Source organism: Podarcis vaucheri (assembly GCF_965113315.1).
Source record: "Podarcis vaucheri genome assembly, chromosome: 18".
Taxonomy (NCBI): Eukaryota; Metazoa; Chordata; class Lepidosauria; order Squamata; family Lacertidae; genus Podarcis; species Podarcis vaucheri.
In genome coordinates, this window is record NC_138756.1 from 9,686,819 (window position 1) to 9,709,068 (window position 22,250).

Consider the following 22,250-nt stretch of genomic DNA (forward strand, 5'->3'; position numbering starts at 1 on the left):
ATTCGGAAGGAAATCAGCCCTGAGTGCTCACTGGAAGGACAGATCCTGAAGCTGAGGCTCCAAGACTTTGGCCACCTCATGAGAAGAGAAGACTTCCTGGAAAAGACCCTGATGTTGGGAAAGATGGAGGGCAGAAGGAGAAGGGGACGACAGAGGACGAGATGGTTGGACAGTGTTCTCGAAGCTCCCAGCATGAGTTTGACCAAACTGCGGGAGGCAGTGGAAGACAGGAGTGCCTGGTGTGCTCTGGTCCAGGGGGTCACGAAGAGTCGGACACACCTAAATGACTAAACAACAACAACAACAAGGGCCACCTCCTGTTTAAATCAGAACTTCAATTTTAATACAGGACTTTATTCCTTTTCCTCTTTTTTCTCTCTTTCTTTCCTTCTTTAGTCTCTTCCTTTTCCTCCTCTCCCGCCCCCCTGTCTTTTCTTCTTCGTTCTCTTCCTTTCCTCCACTTCCTTCCTTTCTATTTTTCTTTCTTAGATCAGTGTGATTTTTATTGTATCTTACGTGGAAAAACTTTCAATAAAAGTTTATTGTAAAAAAGAGAGCTTTCGTTACAAATGTTGCGCTGTCGTTTCTAAAGGGGAACACGGCGGCTCAGGGTCGATTAAGAAAACGGGGGGAAATAAACCTTTCCGGGCAAGGCTGGAGAGCCGCTGCCAGCTCAATCTGACTCAGTATAAGGTCGCTTTCCTTATGGGTTTGTGATTAACCGTTATATTAGGTTAGACTCGTTTCCTCAGGCTTTTCTTTTTAGTTGAGCCGCCAACTAAAACTTCAGCTGGCTGAACCTTTACGGAAGCAGGGTTAGAAACTCAGATATATAAATGCCAGGCACCCAACAGCTCCTTAAACCAAGGTTAAAGGTAAAGGGACCCCTGACCATTAGGTCCAGTCGTGGACGACTCTGGGGTTGCGGCGCTCATCTCGCTTTATTGGCCGAGGGAGCCGGCGTACAGCTTCCGGGTCATGTGGCCAGCAGGACTGAGCCGCTTCTGGCGAACCAGAGCAGCGCACGGAAACGCCGTTTACCCTCTCACCGGAGCGGTACCTATTTATCTACTTGTGCTGGTGTGCTTTCGAACTGCTAGGTGGGCAGGAGCAGGGACCGAGCAACGGGAGCTCACCCCATCGTTGCGGGGATTCGAACCGCCAACCTTCTGATCGGCAAGTCCTAGGTTCTGTGGTTTAACCCACAGCGCCACCCGTGTCCCTATAAAACCAAGGTTACAATTTCCAAAATGGAATGTTTAGGCAGCTTTTGGAGAGATATTATTATTATTATTATTATTATTATTATTATTATTATTATTATTTCTATACCGCTTTGGAGACTTTTTCTGGTGCTCTGGAGGCTGATCTAATTTGGCATTTATTATCACTACCTACTACAACGGTTCACCGTTGTAAGACCCTCAGGGCAGCTTGGAGAAACTAAAAAAACCCCAGTATTAAAACCAGCTTAAAACAAATTACGTTCACAAGAGTAGAGTGGGCCTATATATTTATATAATATACATGCATATATACGTTTGCGTGTGTGCCAAAGGCCAGGGAAAAATAAGCATGGCTTTTGTCAAAGACAAAAACGTTGGAACTGCCATGCTTGTCCCAGACTGTCCTTTGCAACTGGCACCCGTTTGCTGTTATCAAAGAACTTTACGGAACGGGAAAAATCGAAAAGCATTGGAAGATTCCCTGTCCCTTATCACTGGCTGCTACCATCCTGTTGCTTTGTTTGTGCAAAGCAAAAGGGGTCTCACAGAATTAAGGACTAAGATTCCTTCCTTCCTTCCTTCCCAACCCTTCACCCTAAGGTTCCAGATTAAAACACAATACAGTCGAACCTTGGATCCCAAACGCCTTGCAAGAGAAATGTTTTGGCTCCTGAATGCCGCAAACCTGGAAGTGATTGTTCCAGTTTGCGAATGTTCTTCTGGAACCTGAACGTCTGGTGGGGCTTCTGATTGGCTGCAGGCCAATTGTGTACCGTATTTTTTGCTCTATAAGACTCGCTTTTCCCCTCCTAAAAAGTAAGGGGAAATGCGTGTGCGTCTTATGGAGCGAATGCAGGCTGCGCAGCTATCTCAGAAGCCAGAACAGCAAGAGGGATTGCTGCTTTCACTGCGCAGCGATCCCTCTTGCTGTTCTGGCTTCTGGGATTCAGAATATTTTTTTTTCTGGTTTTCCTCCTCCAAAAACTAGGTGTGTCTTATGGTCTGGAGGTCTTATAGAGCAAAAAATATGGTAATATTGCGCTGTATTATTAATGTTGCATTCTAATTGTTGCAACCCAACCTGGGTGGGTGAAGGGCGGGTAACGAATTATAACAGCAGCAGCAGCAGCAACAACAACAACAGTTTGTTTATAGCCTCGCTTAAATACTTTAGGACCTCTGTGCCATAAAAGGCAATGGTGGGAGGGGGACCCCATTCTAAACTCGCCCCACGTGAACAGCTGCTGACAAGCCTCCCTCCGGCAAGGTAAGAAGCAGCTATCAATAGATGAAAAGCGCCTCTCGCGTTCTGGTATTCTGATTTAGGGCGCGACTTCGTGTCGCACGGAATCTGGCTTTATTCCACCTCCTTTTGGTCCTGGAGCTGGCAGGCGAGACGTGGGTGGATTTGATGGGGTGCATCCAATTACTTGGTAGTGATTGAAAGCCTGGTTTATTTTTAAGTTCCTGCACTTGGCACCCTTCCAAGGAAAATAAGTGCCTTGCAGGTAAGGCTTGTCTTTGGGCGCCTCAAGGTGCAGTCGGGTCAGCTGATTACGTCTGCAGTCAGGGTGGGTGGGTCACCTTTCTGAGCCACCCTCTTCACCTACATAGATGACACTGGCCACATCCTAAGGGAATGGGGAACAGCCACAATAGTCCCAATCTATAAAAAGGGCAACAGAGGAGACCCAGCGAATTATAGGCCGATTAGCTTATTAAGTGTGATTAGTAAACTCTACTCAAAGCACCTCCTTAATAAGTTTACAGAATGGCTAGAGAATGAAGATACAGTGGTACCTCGCAAGACGAATGCCTCGCAAGACAAAAAACTCGCTAGACAAAAGGGTTTTTTGAGCTGCTTCGCAAGACGATTTTCCCTGTGGGCTTGCTTCACAAGACGGAAACGTCTTGCAAGTTTGTTTCCTTTTTCTTAACACCGTTAAGACAGTTGCGACTTGACTTCGAGGAGCAACTCATAGTACGCGGTGTGGTAGCCTTTTTTGAGGTTTTTAAAGACTTTGGTGATTTTGGAAGCTTTTCCAAAACTTTCCCGACACCGTGCTTCGCAAGACGAAAAAAATCGCAAGACGACAAAACTCGTGGAACGAATTGATTTCGTCTTGCGAGGCACCACTGTATTCTGGCAACAGAACAAGCGGGCTTGAGACCCGGAAGGTCCAAGACAGATCACTGCCTAATGCTACAACATCTCATCGACAAATACAAATCAAGAGGGCAGGCCTCACTATACGCTGCCTTCGTCGACCTAAAAGCAGCATTTGATACAGTTTCTAGAACCAGACTCTGGGACAGACTATAGGTTACCAATATAGATAGAAGGCTACTGCTCTTAATTCAGGCACTGCATGCAAACATGGGTGGGTGGGGGCGAGAAAATAAAAACACATTTTCACCTCCTAGGCTATTAAACCGCGGATGACATGGGGTCTCAGCACCTCCTGTACCTGATGTAGAGGCTTCCCTTATACAGGGTCTAGGGGTCTTAGTGGACCAGAAGCTGAACATGAGCCCAGTGTGTGATGCAGCAGCAAAAAAAGCGAATGTTATTCTAGGCTGCATCAACAGAAGTCTAGTGTCCAGATCAAGGGAAGGAATAGTTCCTTCTGGACACCACAGTTCTGGGCACCACAATTTAAGAAGACTGTTGACAAGCTGGAAGGTTTGTTTGCAGAGGAAGGCAACCAAGGCGATCAATGGTCTGGAAACCAAGAACGGTTTGTGCTCGCTATGTTTAGCCTGGAAAAGATGAGACTTAGAGGAGATAGGATTGTTGTTGTTGTTTAGTCATTTAGTCGTGTCCGCCTCTTTGTGACCCCCTGGACCAGAGCACGCCAGGCCCTCCTGTCTTCCACTGCCTCCCGCAGTTTGGTCAGACTCATGCTGGTAGCTTCGAGAACACTGTCCCACCATCTCGTCCTCCGTCGTCCCCTTCTCCTTGTGCCCTCCATCTTCCCCAACATCAGGGTCTTTTCCAGGGAGTCTTCTCTTCTCAGGAGGTGGCCAAAGTCTTGGAGCCTCAGCTTCAGGATCTGTCCTTCCAGTGAGCACTCAGGGCTGATTTCCTTAAGAATGGAGAGGTTTGATCCCCTTCATGGATCACTGCCTTGCTGTGGCAAAGGGGCTTGAATAACTCAGAGAAGCTATGAACTATGCCATGCAGGGCCACCCAAGATGGACAGGTCATAGTGGAGAGTTTTGACCAAACGTGATCCACCTGGAGCAGGAACCGGCAAGCCACTCCGGTGTCCCTGCCAAGAAAACTCCATTGACAAAGACAACAGGAGATAGGATAGCCATCTTCAAATATCTCAAGGGCTGCCACGTGGAAGAGGGTGCAAGCCTGTTTTCTCCTGCTCCGGAGGGCAGGACTTCGACCAGGAAGCTTCAGGCAGGACTTCGACCAGGAAGCTTCAAGCGACAAGAAAGGGAGATTCTGACTCAATATCAGGAAGAGCTTTCTGACAGTCTTGTCATCTGAGCAGCCCAGGACCTCCAGCCGCACGGCCCAGGCTGGCGCCCCAAGGGAGGTCACGTTGGTACTGCTGACGCAGCGGTTTTATTTCACCCTCGGAGGTGAACTCCATTGTCTCTCGAGTCAGACTGATGCTGACAACAACAACAACGGGCTTCAATTCTTCTTAATTACATTTGCAAGGTTTTATAACAAACGTAGGGACGCGGGTGGGTTAAACCACAGAGCCTAGGACTTGCTGATCAGAAGGTTGGCGGTTCGAATCCCCGCGACGGGGTGAGCTTCCGTTGCACAGTCCCTGCTCCTGCCAACCTAGCAGTTCGAAAGCACGCCAGTACAAGTAGATAAATAGGTACCGCTCCGGCGGGAAGGTAAACGGCGTTTCCGTGCGCTGCTCTGGTTCGCCAGAAGCGGCTTAGTCGTGCTGGCCACATGACCCGGAAGCTGTATGCCGGCTCCTTCGGCCAGTAAAGCGAGATGAGTGCCGCAACCCCAGAGTCGGCCACGACTGGACCTAATGGTCAGGGGTCCCTTTACCTTTACCTAATGGATGGTATGCCAGCCTCCCTGGGAGCCTGTCTGCCCGCAGAGGGTCGTACAAAGGCTCTAAATATAATCAGTAATAATCCTCATTATAATATATTACCATCCTGAGACCAGCAGGTATAGGACGGTATGCAAATTTAATAAGTATCAGCAACATCAACAAAGCAAATCCAGATTACAGGTAAGTTACAATGAAATAAGTATCACAATATAGCGCTATTAGCCAGAGAAGAAAGAGGGGAACTGAATAGAGGAAACCACTGAACTTAAGGAAGGCACAAAAGTAATACCATCAGCCAGTATCAGTCATCCCTAAATCACCACGAGTTTCAGGTGGAATAATGTTGCTTTCCTTCGTTAGAAGGGAATCGGATAAAAGAACACTGCCTTTCTCCAAATTCCCCTGACAAATTTCAGCTTCTCCTAACGCTTCAACTTTTAGGCCTCTAGAAAAGAGAGTTTCTCGACACCAATAAACTCAAAAGCAATGCCTTGCAATACTTTGCTCATGTTGGTATAATAAGAATATGAATAATATATTCTTTATACCCCACCCATCCGGCTGGGCTTCCCCAGCCACTCAGGGTGGCTTCCAACAAAATATTAAAATACAGTAATCCATCAGACATTAAAAGCTTCCCTAAACAGGGCTGCCTTCAGATGTCTTCTAGAAGTCTGGTAATTATTGTTCTCTTTGACATCTGGTGGGAGGGCGTTCCACAGGGCAGGTGCCACTAACAAAAAGGCCCTCTGCCTGGTTCCCTGTAACTTGGCTTCTCGCAGTGAGGGAACTGCCAGAACGCCCTTGGCCCTGGACCTCAGTGTCCGGGTAGAACGATGGGGGTGGAGACGCTCCTTCAGATATACTGGACCGAGGCCGTTTAGGGCTTTAAAGGTCAGCACCAACACTTTGAATTGTGCCCAGAAACATACTGGGAGCCAATGTAGGTCTTTCAAGACCAATGTTATGTGGTCTCGGCAGCAGATCCCAGTCACCAGTCTAATTGCCGCATTCTGGATTAATTGTAATTTATAGCAGCATTTAGCAGCAGGACTGACTTCTTCGAACGAAAATGCATCATTGTTTTCTTTTGCTTTCACGCTATTTATTGTGCTTTTCTCCTGTATTTTTGTCCTGCAAACCGCCCTGAGATCTTTGAACGAAGGGCAGTATATGATTAAATTAAATTAAATTAAATTATAACAACAACAACATAAAGAAATGAGAGAGAGAAAGATTTTGGGTAAAGCCCATCTCTGAAAGGGACTTTTACCAGTTTCAAAACACGCACAAAACACCCCAAGAGCATAAAAAGGACTTGCTGAATAAGGAAAAAGGCCCAACAAACACTCAATCACCTCCAAACTTGCCACAGTCAAATCACACGGCAGATGGTCGTTGCACACCTGCCTTCGCCATAAACCCTTTTCCTGAACCTGTCCAGAACGAAAGCAAGAAAGCAGAGGTGGTTCTTTTCCCTGGAAGGTGAAGGGAGAAGAAACCCACGCACCGCGAACGCTGACCTAATCCCAATGGAGAAAACAGACCTGACACTCAAAGGAGCAGGGGGGTGCCGGGGCTTACCTGAGGAAAGTCGCCGTTCTTCAAGAAATCGGCGAGGCCTGGAGTTGCATAGCTGGCGTCAGAGAACGGCTGCCCGCCGGAGTAGAAATCAAAATATTGCCTGGAAGGGAAAGAGGGAACGGTGAATTTGCGGAAGGGCGTGATAAGAACTGCCTCGCTGGGTGAGGGTCATCTAACCCAGTACCTTTCCCCCTGAAACCGACCAGCTAGATGGCTCTTTAATTTGTTCATTACTGGAATATTTTGCCTACAAGGGGCATCAGGCACGGCGCCTCTCCCCGCTCCTCGACTCTTTCAATTTTCACAACAGCCCTGTGAGGTAGGGCTGAGCTGAGAGAAGAGCAGCTCCCGCCCCCCCCCCGAAGGCCACCCGCTGCATTTCCTGGCTGAGTGGGGATTTGAACCCAAGTCTGCCGAGTGCTAGGTACGCGGGTGGCGCTGTGGGTTAAATCACAGAGCCTAGGACTTGCCGATCAGAAGGTCAGCGGTTCGAATCCCCGCAATGACGGGGTGAGCTCCCGTTGCTCGGTCCCTGCTCCTGCCAACCTAGCAATTCGAAAGCATGTCAAAGTGCAAGTAGATAAATAGGTACCGCTCCAGCGGGAAGGTAAACGGCGTTTCCGTGCGCTGTTCTGGTTCGCCAGAAGCGGCTTAGTCATGGTGGCCACATGACCCGGAAGCTGTACGCCGGCTCCCTCGGCCAGTAAAGCGAGATGAGCGAGAGTCAGCCACAACTGGACCTAATGGTCAGGGGTCCCTTTACCTTTACTGCCGAGGGCTAGCTGGATGCCGAAACTCAGCGGCTCCCAAAGGAGGCGATGGGGCAGCGGTGTGTGTGTGTGTGCTTGACAAGCTGGTACCACTGGAGCAAACCTATCGATTCCGTTGATCAGTTAAATGAGCTTTGATTGCACGTTGAATAAACGTGCGGTTAATTGTTACAGCTTGGGATTTTATTGCGCTATTGGCTTCCATAGTGGGTCGTCATGCAAACTGCTATTCTGAATACTGCTTTTTTGTAAACTGGGAGGAGGGGCAGCGAGGATGTGTTTATGAATATATAAGAGAAAAAAGAAATAAAATAAAACCTAGATACAGTGTTTTGTGTTGTGTAGGCTCCTAGGATGGAAGCCTGCTCCCTAAAATATCACTGGTTTGCTCATTTCTATATATAGGGTGCCTTCATTCTGCTATTTCTAATTATTGGCAGTTTGCTTCATATATTTACACCTCTTATTATTTCATGTTATAGCAAGTTTCTAGAGACTAGATTATGAGTCTTTGTAAATTGTGTTTCCGAATGAACTTTTCTTATTTGTGTTTGCATTATTAAGTTTGTTACGAATAAAAAATCATTTTAAGTTAGAGCTGAATAATTATTTCACTATTAATATACTTCTTCTTAATTGTACTAAGCTATTAATATACTTCTTCTTAATTGTATTTCAGTTCAACAATTACTTTGATAAAATACATACAGTGGTACCTCGGGTTAAGTACTTAATTCATTCTGGAGGTCCGTTCTTAACCTGAAACTGTTCTTAACCTGAAGCACCACTTTAGCTAATGGGGGCTCCTGCTGCTGCCACGCCGCCAGAGAACGATTTCTGTTCTCGTCCTGAAGCAAAGTTCTTAACCCGAGGTACTATTTCTGGGTTAGCGGAGTCTGTAACCTGAAGCATATGTAACCTGAAGCATATGTAACCCGAGGTACCACTGTATTTTGTGATGTGCAAATGGCTCGAGATACCTGTTAGGTCCATAAATGACCATATAGCATATATTCAACACAAAAAAACCCCAGCGGCAACAATTTGTTGTTGGCAAAGGACGGCTGGACATAGAAAGGGCCCCACTACCTTCAGTAGCTTAGGGCTTCATCAAACCTAAATCCAGCCCTGTACAGGTGGCTGCAAAAACCAGCTCTCTGACCTCTGGAAAAAATCATGATAAGCTACAGCGGCCTCCCGTCTCTGCTGCCCTTGCTGCTCTGCGTACATCATCGGTTTCGGTTTTACTAGTGCAAAGTCCTCATTGCCGCCCCGAGGGAAGAACTGTCCTTCCCAACCTCTTTCTCTCCCCTGCCCCATTGCTTCACCATCCTTCAAGTAAGAAGCAGCTGCAGATTTGAAAGCGACTGGCTCAGCTGAAGCCAGAGAGATAGAGAAATTATTATTTTAAGTTCTCAAGAACCGGCAGCGAACACCCCTATGGGGATCCCTGGCCGACTGAAACTGCTTGGCCGGCACACTGTCTGGCAGACCCCAGCTTCCACCCGCTGACGACACCTCCAGATTAGGAGAAAAGGGAGGCCAGTCCAGGAAAGCCCCGTCCCTTCCGAAGAGACGCTGCCAGCCAGAGCGGGCGGCGCTAGCCAAGGCGGGCGGCTAATCTGGCAGGCCTGCGGCACTCGGAAGGATCGTATAGAACTGTACAGCTGGGAAAGGGACCGTGAGGGTCGAACAACTCCAACCCCCTGCGACGCAGAGGGCTTTTGCCTGGACGTGGACTCGAACCCACAACCTGGAGACTTAAAGAGTCTCGCGCTCCGCTGGCTGAGCTATCTCAGCTTCGAGAATGCAAGGGGAGCCGTGCCGGATCAGGGATCTAGTCCGGGATCCTGGGTGTTCATCAGTATGCAGATGACACCCAGCTCTACCTCCCCTTTAAATCAGAACCAGTGAAGGCGGTGAAGGTCCTGTGTGAGTGCCTGGAGGTGGCTGGAGGATGGATGGCGGCTAACAGACTGAGGCTGAATCCTGACAAGACAGAAGTAGTGGTGCCCACCCTGTGGAACGCCCTCCCTTCAGATGAAAAGGAAATAAGCAACTATCCTATCTTTAAAAGGCATCTGAAGGCAGCCCTGTTCAGGGAAGTTTTTAATATTTAACGGTTACTTGTTTTTAACACTTGATTGGGAGCCGCCCAGAGTGGCTGGCGAAACTCAGCCAGATGGGCGGGGTATAAATAAATAAATTATTATTATTATTATTATTATTATTATTATTATTATTATTATTATTATTATTATTATCTCACGGTGACCACCCAGAATTCAGGAATCGCGCCCTCCCCCCTTCTAAAGTTTCCAGCAACTAGTACTAGGCGCTGCATGAAAAAGGGCTGTCTTTAACCTGCCCTGTTTATTTCGTTTGGATATGGTTATTTCTGAAAACTGAACAAACACCCTTTTTCTAGTTTTTAAGAAATGGGGGGGGGGGAGTCCAGCCACGTGCGGATTTGAGCAAAGCTGGGTGAGAACGGCCACAGGGAGAGAAGAAGGCGAGGGCTGCAATCGATCACGTCTACAATCTGCAATTCAATATGCAGCGGCGGGAGGGGGGGGGAGAGAGAAGAACTTCTGTTAACACCTCCCAGGAGGCTTCAGAAAGTAGAATTTACAGGAATACTCTCGAAAGGAGAAAGAAAGAAAAAGCAGACCCGTTTCCAAGCAGGGGCGTCGTCTGCAGCGGAATTGGCCGTGAAACCGTGCACCGGGAGGCTTGCTGCCGAAAAAGGGGTGCCAGCTTGGGAACCTCTTCTTCTTCTTCTTCCCCCCTCCTCACCCAGGTGCCCGGGTATCGCTGCCCCAGACAAGGGGGGCTCTTTCCAAAACGCTGCAGTAGATTGAAGGCCGAGCCGTTGTCCCACCTCCAGGGTTTTGGGGCTGAGTGATGCCCTGGTGCATAGCTTGTCAAAGGTATGGACTGCGAACCTAGGTGCTTGGGCAAACCTAGGTGCTTGGGCAATTCGCAGGAAATCGGGAAAAGATTCTGGGTGGATCCCCAATACTTTTAACTACACATAGATGGGGGGGGCGATTATGGAAATGTCTGGCCTTGTGCAGCTAACGGTTCTGCTTTCGACTTCCTCGCTGCTCACTTTTGTGTGTGTTTTTTAATAATCCCAAAAAAACTTGTTCTATCTTGTGCCAGTGACAATATTTTTTATATTAAAGAGAAAAGGAGAAATACTATTTGTTGCTGTTGTTTTCCCCTAAAAATAAGACTAAAGTCGTACCTTGGATCCCGGATGCCTTGGTACTCCCGAACGCCGCAAACCCGGAAGTGAGTGTTCCGGTTTGCGAACGTTCTTTGGAACCTGAACGTCTGACGCAACTTCCGCAGCTTCCGATTCGCTGCAGGACCTTCCTGCAGCAGCTGGAAGCTGCACCTTGGTTTCCGAACGTCTTGAAAGTTGAACAGACTTCCGGAACACATTCTGTTCAACTTCTGAGCTAAAGTAAAGGTAAAGGGGCCCCTGACCATTAGGTCCAGTCGTGACCGACTCTGGGGCTGCGGCGCTCATCTCACTTTATTGGCCGAGGGAGCCAACGTACAGCTTCCGGGTCATGTGGCCAGCAGGACTAAGCTGCTTCTGGCGAACCAGAGCAGCGCACGTAAACCCCGTTTACCTTCCCGCCAGAGGAAGGTATCTACTTGCACTTTGACGTGCCTTCGAACTGCTAGGTTGGCAGGAGCAGGGTCCGAGCAAAGGGAGCTCACCCCATTGCGGGGATTCAAACGGCCAACCTTCTGATTAAAAGGTTAAAAGTTGACCTGGTCTTCATTTCAGCTCTGCTGGCCGGCTTTTGATATGAATGCCATACCCAGCATCTGAAGGGCTCTCTCAGGGAAGGTGAAGCAAGCCTGTTTTCTGATGCTCCAGAGGGTGAGTGCCGAACCGACAGATTAAAATGTCACGGAAGAGGTCCCAGCTCAGTATGAGGAAGATCTTTCTGAGGGAGAGAGCTGTAGGGCAGTGGAAACAGCTCTTTGGGAAAGTGGTGAGCTTGTTGGGCGTTTTAAAGAAGACCATCATTCTGCCACAGATCGTTTAGCCGTGGTTCCTGCATTGCAGGGGGCTGGACTAGATGGTTTTTGGGGGTCCGGTGAACCGGTGTTATATGGTCTCGGGGGCCACTCCCAGTCCCCAGTCTAGCTGTTGCATTCTGGATTAGTTGCAGTTTCCGGGTCACCTTCAAAGGTAGGCCCACAGAGAACGCATTGCAGTAGTCCAAGTGGGAGATAACCAGAGCATGCACCACTCTGGCGAGGCAGTCTGTGGGCAGGTAAATGGGTTCTAAGTCCCCGCAGGGTCCTCCTAATGTCCGCTTAGAATACATCAGGGAGGGGAATGTCTGAAGCCCTTGAGATCCACTGCCCAAGTAGACTATAGTGAATTAAAATGGGAAGGTGTAGCCTGATACGAATAAGGACGCTTCCACTGTATGTGGTGGACCAGGCAGCGACGTTGGTGCCGCAGAATAGGGGGACAGCGCAGGAAAAACGACATCCAAATGATATACACCGGCTCAGCCCGCCCCGAGCCAGCGCTTCCTGAACTCCATTAAGCAAGGTCGAGAATTTAAAAGGGAAGCAGCCGCCAGCTCGCAAATACCAAAGCAGGCAGGTGGAGGTCAGACAGGGTCGCTCACCCCTGCTCCATAAAAACGTACTCTCTGCCTGGCAAGGCAGTATAATCTGCATATGATCGCAGAAACGTATCGGGGAGTTGCACACACACGCACACACAAGAGAAAGGTTGTTTTCTGCTGCTCCAGAGAAGCGGACACGGAGCAATGGATCCAAACTACAAGAAAGAAGATTCCCCCTAAACATTAGGAAGAACTTCCTGACAGTAAGAGCTGTTTGACAGTGGAATTTGCTGCCAAGGAGTGTGGTGGAGTCTCCTCCTTTGGAGGTCTTTAAGCAGAGGCTTGACAACCATATGTCAGGAGTGCTCTGATGGTGTTTCCTGCTTGGCAGGGGGTTGGACTCGATGGCCCTTGTGGTCTCTTCCAACTCTAGGATTCTATGATTCTAAGATCACGGAACTGTAAGGCTGGAAGGGATCCCCAAAGGTCATCCAGCCCAACCCCCATGTGATGCAGGAACCACAGCCAAAAAACCTCAGGCAGCTGGCACCCCCAAGCTCTTTCTAAAAACATGCCACCTTCCCAGGAGGTCTGTTCCATCATCAAACGGCTCTCGCCACCAAGAATTTTGTCCTGAGTCGCTGTCAATTACCGTATTTTTTGCTCTATAAGACTCACTTTTTCCCTCCTAAAAAGTAAGGGGAGATGTGTCTTATGGGGCGAATGCAGGCTGCGCAGCTATCCCAGAAGCCAGAACAGCAAGAGGGATCACTGCTTTCGCTGCGCAGCGATCCCTCTTGCTGTTCTGGCTTCTGGGATTCAGATTTTTTTTTTCTTGTTTTCCTCCTCCAAAAACTAGGTGCGTCTTGTGGTCTGGTGCGTCTTATAGAGCGAAAAATGCGGTAATCGGGGTCCCTTCCAATGCGCTAAACCATTTGTGTTCCTTTTCCTTTAAAAAGAGTTTGCCATGGACAAATGAAGGAACTGCTGTCCTTTTTCTACTTTGTATAGCAGGAAACAAATTCAGTTTAAAAGAGCTGATGTCTTACGCACATCACATGGCCGAACTCTTTTATTTCACGCACCGAAGCTTCGCCAATAAAATCGTGATACCCAGTACCTCTCCCGCAGCGTAGCACTTACTGGTTGTCGCTCAGGAAAGATGGCGCCGAGTACGAAGCCGATGAATAGGGCGCTTGAGTCCACCAACTGGAAGCAGAATTCTGAAACTACAAAAGAGGCAGATTCAGTAACGGGTCGCTCATAACGAGGACGACTCAAACACACAACGCGTAACGTAGCAGCAGTTACTGAGGGCTGTACCCACGTCAGAGATGTTGAAATGGACGGGCATGACTAACCATGCGATGGTCACCTCCAGGCTTGACTACTGTAATTCGCTCTACGCGGGGCTGCCCTTGAAGCTGTCCCAGAAACTCCAGCGGGTGTGCAGCATGCTGCAGCGAGGCTCCTCACGGGGTCTCTCCCATGGGAGCATATTCACCCAGTGCTTTTCAAGCTGCACTGGCTCCCCGTGGAGTACAGGGTCAGATTTAAGGTGCTGGTTTTGACTTTTAAAGCCCTTCACGGCTTAGGACCCTTGTACCTACAGGACCGCCTCTCCTGGTATGCCCCACGGAGGACATTAAGGTCCATATATAGCAACACCTTAGAGGTCCCGGGCCCTAAGGAAGTCAGATTAGCCTCAACCAGAGCCAGGGCCTTCTCAACAGTGGCTCCGGCCGGGTGGAACGCTCTGTCTCTTGAGACCAGGGCCCTGCGGGATCTGATTTCTTTCCGCAGGGCCTGTAAGACAGAGTTGTTCTACCTGGCCTTTGGCTCAGAATAAGTTTGATTCCCTCCCCCCTCTTTCTTTTTCCTTTCTCCTCCTATGAAGAGATTGCTCCCTAATTGTTTTAATGTTGTATCTTAATCTTTTAAATTGTATTTTAATCAACTTGTTTTTATTATTGGTTGTTAGCCGCCCTGAGCCCGGTCTTGACTAGGGAGGGCAGGGTATAAATAAAAAATTATTATTATTATTATTATTAACTCTGGTTCCCCGTCATTTCAGTGGGTCTACTCACAAGTAGAACTTAGTTGGATGCAGCCCTGACGGAGGGAGATGCAAAAACACTCAAGAAGGGTGCAAGGCAATGCCACTGAGGTGCTTGTTTTGGGGAGCGAGTTCAGGGAACCTGATAAGAGGCATGGAGGGTTGTATTTGGACCCAGGCCTGAGGTCTCCAACCCTGAGAACCCATCCCACCCCCAATAAATAAATACAGTTGTACCTCGGACGGAATCCGTTCCAGAAGTCTGCTCAACTTCCAAAATGTTCGGAAACCAAATCGCGGATTCCGATTAGCTGCAGGAAGGTCCTGCAGCCAATCGGAAGCCCCACTGGGCGTTTGGGTCCCAAAGGAAGGTTTACAAACCGGAACAGTCACTTCCGGGTTTGCGGGGTTCAGGAGCCAAAACATCCAAGTTCCAAGGCGTTCGGGATCCAAGGTACGAATATGGATTGAAATCCGGATGTGGCGGGAGAGAGTCCTCATGGCTGGTGAGGAGACCCTTCCCTAAACGGCCTCAGCCCAGTATACCTGAAGGAGCGTCTCCACCCCCATCGTCCAGCCCAGACACTGAGATCCTGCTCCAAGGGCCTTCTGGTGGCTCCCTCCCTGCAGGAAGTGAGGTTACAGGGAACCAGGCAGAGGGCCGTCTCGGTGGTGGCACCTGTCCTGTGGTACACCCTCCCAACAGATGTCAAGGAAATAAACAACTATCTGACTTTGAGAAGACATCTGAAGGCAGGCCTGTTTAGGAAAGTTTGAAATATTTGAGGCTTTATTGTCATAGGATCATAGAGTTGGAAGAGACCACAAGGACCATTGAGTCCAACCCCCTGCCAAGCAGGAAACACCATCAGAGCACTCCTGACATATGGTTGTCAAGCCTCTGCTTAAAGACCTCCAAAGTAGGAGACTCCACCACACTCCTTGGCAGCAAATTCCACTGTCAAACAGCTCTTACTGTCAGGAAGTTCTTCCTAATGTTTAGGTGGAATCTTCTTTCTTGTAGTTTGGATCCATTGCTCCGTGTCCGCTTCTCTGGAGCAGCAGAAAACAACCTTTCTCCCTCCTCTATGTGACATCCTTTTATACATTTGAACATGGCTATCATATCACCCCTTAACCTCCTCTTCTCCAGGCTAAACATGCCCAGTTCCCTTAGCCGTTCCTCATAAGGCATCGTTTCCAGGCCTTTGACCATTTGGGTTGCCCTCCTCTGGACACATTCCAGTTTGTCAGTGTCCTTCTTGAACCGGGGTGCCCAGAACTGGGTCATTGTGTTTTTAATATTCTCTTGGGAGCCACCCAGAGTGGCTGGGGACACCCAACCAGATGGGCAGGGTATAAATAATAAATTATTAGTATTATTATGATTACTCACCTCTAGGGTGGGCATGCTTAGTTGGGCCGGCAGGGTGGGCACCCCGCAAAACATGTTGACCGGCTGCTGGTGTGTGCAAGGCGGGTGGAAGCTTTTCCCGCCATCCATGGTGAGGGCCGAAGAGGGCATCAGGCTTCTTGCCACCTCATGGAGGAAGCTGTTGATGAAACGAGGGGTCCCGATTGCTGCGCGGTGGAGGAGGAAAGGAGAGCGAGAGGCTTCACCGGCACCCTCCTCGCTGCAACATGCCCTAAAGGAGCGGAGGAAGGAGGAAGAAAGGCAGGCGTTAAAGACGCTTTATTGTCCTGTAACATGAGTCCTCTCATGTGGGATGTGAGCTCCGTCTTGCAAACTGTCTGATCTTACGTTCTACAATTTCATTCTTTCATGGCAAGTATATTCCCACACAGAAATGGAGGCAGTGAGAGATTTTACTTTCTTGGGCTCCATGATCACTGCAGATGGTGACAGCAGCCACGGAATTAAAAGACGCCTGCTTCTTGGGAGAAAGGCGATGGCAAAACTAGACAGCATCTTAAAAAGCAGAGACATCACCTTGCCAACAAAGGGCCGTATAGTTAAAGCTATGGTTTTCCCAGTAGTGATGTATGGAAGTGAGAGCTGATCGCCGAAGAATGGATGCTTTTGAATTCTGGTGCTGGAGGAGACTCTTGAGAGTCCCATGGACTGCAAGAAGATCAAACCTCTCCATTCTGAAGGAAATCAGCCCTGAGCGCTCACTGGAAGGACAGATCCTGAAGCTGAGGCGCCAATACTTTGGCCACCTCAGGAGAAGAAAAGATTCCCTGGAAAAGACGCTGATGTTGGAAAGATGGAGGGCACAAGGAGAAGGGAACGACAGAGGACGAGATGGTTGGATAGTGTCTTCGAAGCTACAAACATGAGTCTGACCAAACTGTGGGAGGCAGTGGAAGACAGAAGTGCCTGGCGTGCTCTGGTCCAGGGGGTCACAAAGAGTCGGACACGACTAAACGACTAAACAACAACAACAACATACAAAATTATAAAACATACCACACAAAATTATCACAAATACAATCTTACTGGACTTCCATCAGCACCTCTGATAATCTTCCGTCTTACATCACTTCTTATGCATTTCCTAACTTAATACTGTCTTTATGTCTCTTAACCTATCTTCTCTCCATTTCCATTTTAACAATATTTCCATTAATACTTCTCACAGAACTTCTTGCAAACCTACAAACGTCGTCTGATCATCACAAATACTTTTCAGATAGTCAGTAAATTTACTCCAGTCTTCGGTAAACTTCTGGTCCCGCCGGTTTCGGATCCTTCCTGTTAGATTGCCTCGTTCTACAATTTCATTCAGCCAGTATGGGTGGAGAAAGCTGATTTGATGTGCGTTGGGGTCGAGACACCCAAAGGGCTCGCAGGTTCTCCCAACCCTGGGCTGCGTGTTAGAAGCGTGGAGTGGGAAGGGACCCCCAAGGGTCATCCAGTCTGACCCCCTGCATTGCAGGAATCTCAGCCACAGCATCCATGGCAGGTGGCCATCCAACCTCTGCTTAAAAACACCCAAGGAAGGAGCGTCCACCATCTCCCAAGGGAGACCGTAGTGGCACTCCAGCAGAGAGCGCCTTCCTGCAGTTCACAATCCCTCCAGTTTTGCGGAGAACCCACAGCCACAGTGGCTGCCCTCAACCTCCATCGCCGGAGGCTGGATACTGGGGATCCCAAGTCGGGAGAGCACTGCTACGACGGGGGTGAGGTCCCCCTCCTGCCTGTTTCCCCCCAAAGTTTGGCTGCTGTGTGAACACGTCACAGGCCTCTGGTCGGAGCTAGGGTCTCTCTGAGGAGATTTCACCCCTCCCATATCCAATAATCTGCTGGTGTTCTCTGCTGATTCTCGAGAGAGGAGGGGGCGGTTTCTGCTCTCTACTTATTCCGCTCCAGCCTCACATCAAAGAGAGAGAGAGAGAGAGAGAGAGACTGAGTACAGTGGTGCCTCGCAAGACGAAAAGAATCCGTTCTGTGATTCTCTTCGTCTAGCGGTTTTTTCGTCTTGCGAAGCAAGCCCATTGACGGATTAGAGGATTAGCGCTATTAGCGGTTTTTAGCATCTTATCAGCTTATCGGATCAGCTGATAAGCGGCTTAGCGGCTTAGAAAAAGGGGGGGAACCCCGCAGGAACTCGCAAGATATTTTCGTCTTGCGAAGCAAGCCCATAGGAGATTTGTTTTGCGAAGCACCTCCAAAACGGAAAACTCTTTCGTCTAGTGAGTTTTCCGTCTTGCGAGGCATTCGTCTTGCGGGGCACCACTGTATTAGAGAGAGATCATGTGTATAGATAAGGTTGCTGCTAAGAGCAGCTGCAGACACTCAGTGCAGTTCAGCATTTTCGTTTAGACCTCATGTAGCTCTGTACATAGTTGTGTACTATAGTTGTAGATAGAATAAAAGAAGATATTCTACAGAGCTGCTCTCCGAGTCGTTTATGCCCTGCTATACTCTGCTGTGTGACGACTGTCTTCTTGTTAGAGTGAATCTGGTGCTCACAACTCTAAGCTGTGAGTCCACAGCACTTTGACCTGTTCCTGTGCAGAAGGTGGTCTCTGGAAGTGCTACCCAGCTCGCCAAGCCCAGTCGGGGCTGAAGTGTGTGAGTCCAGTTGGTGGCACTGGCTCAAGGGCGATGCTGACACTCTCCTGATGTTCAGATAAGGGTCTTGCACCACAGGGCCTGGGAACAACTCCGCATGATGCGCCAGAGCTCCGAGGCAAGAGTCTGTGGCCTGGGGAACAGCCGGTTTCGCAGATCAGCTGCTGCCACCACCTGTGCCTTGAGGTCTAAGATGCCTAGAATTCCTTGGAAAGTGACAAAGCTACATCGTCGGGACTGATTTCGCAAGCCGGGTTTCCCCTTCTGTCTGCGACAAACGGAAAGAGAAACTAGCTGCACGAGGGCAGCCAAAGGTACCCGAAGATTTGCAGGAACTCTGCTGTGAACTCTCACCATTAACAACTTCCATTCCAGATGAACGGCTCACCTTTAAAAAGGCCAAGCTAGTGATGTATGAAGTGAAAGCTGGACCATAAAGAAAGCCGAAGAATGGATGCATTTGAATTATGATGCTGGAGGAGACTCTTGAGAGTCCCATGGACTGCAAGAAGATCAAACCTCTCCATTCGGAAGGAAATCAGCCCTGAGTGCTCACTGGAAGGACAGATCCTGAAGCTGAGACTCCAAGACTTTGGCCACCTCATGAGAAGAGAAGACTCCCTGGAAAAGACCCTGATGTTGGGAAAGATGGAGGGCGCAAGGAGAAGGGGACGACAGAGGATGAGATGGTGGGACAGTGTTCTCGAAGCAACCAGCATGAGTTTGACCAAACTGTGGGAGGCAGTGGAAGACAGGAGGGCCTGGCGTGCTCTGGTCCAGGGGGTCACGAAGAGTCGGACACGACTAAACAACACGACTAAACTCATTGCTGTAAGCCACATGCACCCCCAGCTTAGCACTGTGCCCAGAGTCCTTTGCCAACATTCAGCATTTCCCGCTTCGAGGTGCCCAGACTTTGCCAACGCTCAACATTTCCCGCTTCAAGGCACCCTGCAAGCAAAACCTAGGAAGTCTGCAGAAGCCGCAGCCATAGTATCGCAGAACTGTCGAGGCGGAAGGGGCACCGGGGGTCATCTAGCCCAACCCCCTGCAAGACAGGAACCTTTTGCCTAACACAGGGCTTGAACCCACGACCCCAAGAGTGAGTGTCTCCGGCTCTACCGGACTGGAATTGGAGCTGGGGAAGTGGGGGAGAGAGGGGAGGACGACACAGAATAATTTAAGGTTTGGGAAGCTTTAAATCTCTTGCTTGGCTTTCTTCCTAAGCGAGCGACACACGGCTTGTCATTTACGAGCAAAGCCATCTCCTTTTTTATGACGCCGTTAAAAGAACGCAGCTAAAAGATAGTAGCTGTTTAAAAGGTGTCAGTCTGTGCTCTTGAAAGACGTCCAGGCGTTCCCAGCTGCTGGGGCCGCCGATGTCCTTTCTCATTACAGTGGTACCTCGGGTTACATACGCTTTAGGTTACGTACGCTTGAGGTTACAGACTCCGCTAACCCAGAAATAGTGCTTCGGGTTAAGAACTTTGCTTCAGGATGAGAACAGAAATTGTGCTCCGGCGGTGTACCTGAAAAGGGCAGGTGCAAAAGGCGAACGGTGCAGGCCTGTTACTTTTCGTATTTGTGAATTTCTCAGCAGCTTCAGATGGTCAGAAAAGTGGAACGAGGTGGATTCTTGGTCCCGTCCTTGCAATTATTTCTACACCTGCAATGAAGTCTTTTTCTCTTTTTTTAGCCACTACTTCTACTTTTTAATACGGGTTTGCTCCTCCTTCCCCTTCCCCCCTCCTTTTCCCAACTTTGCAAGAGCTTTTGATAGGAAATCTGCAGCCGGCGATTCCCGTAAGAGCAGCCTAAGCCGGGCTTCCTTTACTTACGTTTTACGAAGGGTAACTTATTATGAAGAGTATAAAATCAATAGCACAGAGGGAGAGAGAGAAAAGAAAAAGAGACCTCCCTGTTATTATCTGCTTTGCCACCCGCTCCTGGAACACTTAAGTTTTTCAATTCAATTTTCAATTCAACGGAGAACGCTCTCTCCGTCTGAGAAAGAGAAAGTTTGCCTGGTTATACTGGAGGCCGGCGGAGCAGAGAAATTCCAGAACAGCAGCCAGGGGTGTGCAGGCGGCAAATAAATAAATTCCGTTTCAAGTTTCTAGCCCTCAAGCTGGAAAGGGAACCGAGAAAGTATATTATCAGCAACTGTCAGAATCTCGTGGTAGACCAAGTTTCTGAAGCTGAGGCGAGTGGGATTTTGCTTTGACCTGCACAGCTTAAGCAAGCCGATCCAATTCGTGCAATTTATTCTACCTTTGCCAGAGACAACAGGAGACATTAGTGAGCTTGCTCCTATGTGCAGCTTGTCAGTATTAGGGGCAGAGGGGAAAGAGAATAAAAAGAAATTCACCCATTGTCTAAATCCCCTAGGCCTGATCGCTTGGGGAAAAGGTCTCGCTCGCCACGGAAGCTTCCAGGAGTCCACAGCACAGAACCATCACTTCGTTCTACGCTCCAAATGCATTTTGAATAATTCTCTCCCCCACGAATTTGCCCAGTCCTCTTTTAAAGCCATTCAGGTTGGCAGCGTCCTTGCCTCCTGCGGAGGGAGTTCCACAGTTTAACTCTGCACTGCGTGAAAACGGACATTTACCCGTCCCAATAAATCGGATGCCCTTTATAATTTTATAAACGTCTTCCTTGCCCTCCCGCGAAACTACAAAGTCCCAAACTCTGCAACCTCGGTTGCCCTTTTCGGAACCTTTTTCCGAGTCTGCAATATCCCTTTTGAGGAGAGGCGACCAGAACGGCCCTAACATTCCAAACACGGTTGCGCCACAAGGGAATTAATGACACCAGTGCTTTTACTTTCAGTTCCTTTGCTAACAATCCCTAGCGTGGAATTTGCTTTTTTTTCTGCAGCTGCCACACACTGGGCGGAAATCTTCATCAATCCAAGGCTCCTGGGTCAGCCATCACTAGTATAGACACACACACACACAGAGTGATACCTCGGGTTAAGTACTTAATTCGTTCCGGAGGTCCGTTCTTAACCTGAAACTGTTCTTAACCTGAAGCACCACTTTAGCTAATGGGGCCTCCCGCTGCCGCTGCGCCACCGGAGCACGATTTCTGTTCTCATCCTGAAGCAAAGTTCTTAACCCGAGGTACTATTTCTGGGTTAGTGGAGTCTGTAACCTGAAGCGTATGTAACCTGAAGCGTATGTAACCCGAGGTACCACTGTACTTGCCGCAACATCACTCTGAACCGTGTAGGCCAGTGGCTTTCAACCGTTGTGCTGTGGCACCCTGGGGTGCCTAGAATGATGATCAGAGGAGCCGCGGGCAACACTGGCCTCCGCCCCTCTTTCCTTCGCTCCCTCCTCTGATGCCCTCGCGCGTCTCTGCCTCCCAAAGGCTTGCATGGCTGTTTGTTGCAGCAGCCCTGGCTGCAAGCTCCCCAGGCGAATGGTGCCTCTGGGGCTGGCCAGGGGGTGCTGGGTGCCAGGGGCTGAGGTGGCCTCAGAGTAAGCAAGCAAGCAAGCGGGCGGGCGAGGGAGCACAGTCCGCCAGCTCTTGCTGTTGGGAATGGGCAGACAAGTGGGAGGCCGGGCGAACAGGGAGGCACCATGCTGGCGTTTCTTGTGCTTGCTGTGGGCAAGGCCTTTCTGGGAGCTGAGTGCCCAGCGCTGAGTTGGAGCCTTTCTGCCATGCAGGCCTGGCAGTGTCTGCTGCTGCCCCCCAAGGTAAGGTGCTGGGCCTCACATTCACCTCTACCCAGTCTCCATAGGGCCACTAAGGCTGGGGGAAATCCTCTTTCCAGGCCCCTGTGAGGCAGTGCAAGGAGGCACCTCTCTTTGGGCGAAGCTCAGAGACCAGGGGCCGCTGCCCGGAGGACTCCCAAGGAGAGGGGAGAGGAGAGGAGGCCGAGGGAACCCTCCACAAGGGAGGGTGTTCGGAAAAGGGT

General features: G+C 49.4%; 1 protein-coding gene across 4 annotated transcripts in view; it reads right to left on the reverse strand.

Annotated features, from left to right (window-relative positions):
- SBNO2 (strawberry notch homolog 2) overlaps positions 1–22,250 on the reverse strand; it is an 89,539-nt gene that overhangs the window by 49,197 nt on the left and 18,092 nt on the right. For all 4 annotated transcript variants that reach the window (XM_082206249.1, XM_082206247.1, XM_082206248.1 and 1 more), the window contains 3 exons: positions 15,683–15,932; positions 13,374–13,459; positions 6,854–6,953 (listed from right to left, as the gene is read on the reverse strand). In XM_082206249.1, coding sequence (XP_082062375.1) covers positions 6,854–6,953; positions 13,374–13,459; positions 15,683–15,811 — 315 coding nt within the window. In that variant the 5' untranslated portion in view covers positions 15,812–15,932. The remainder of the gene's footprint in view (positions 1–6,853; positions 6,954–13,373; positions 13,460–15,682; positions 15,933–22,250) is intronic.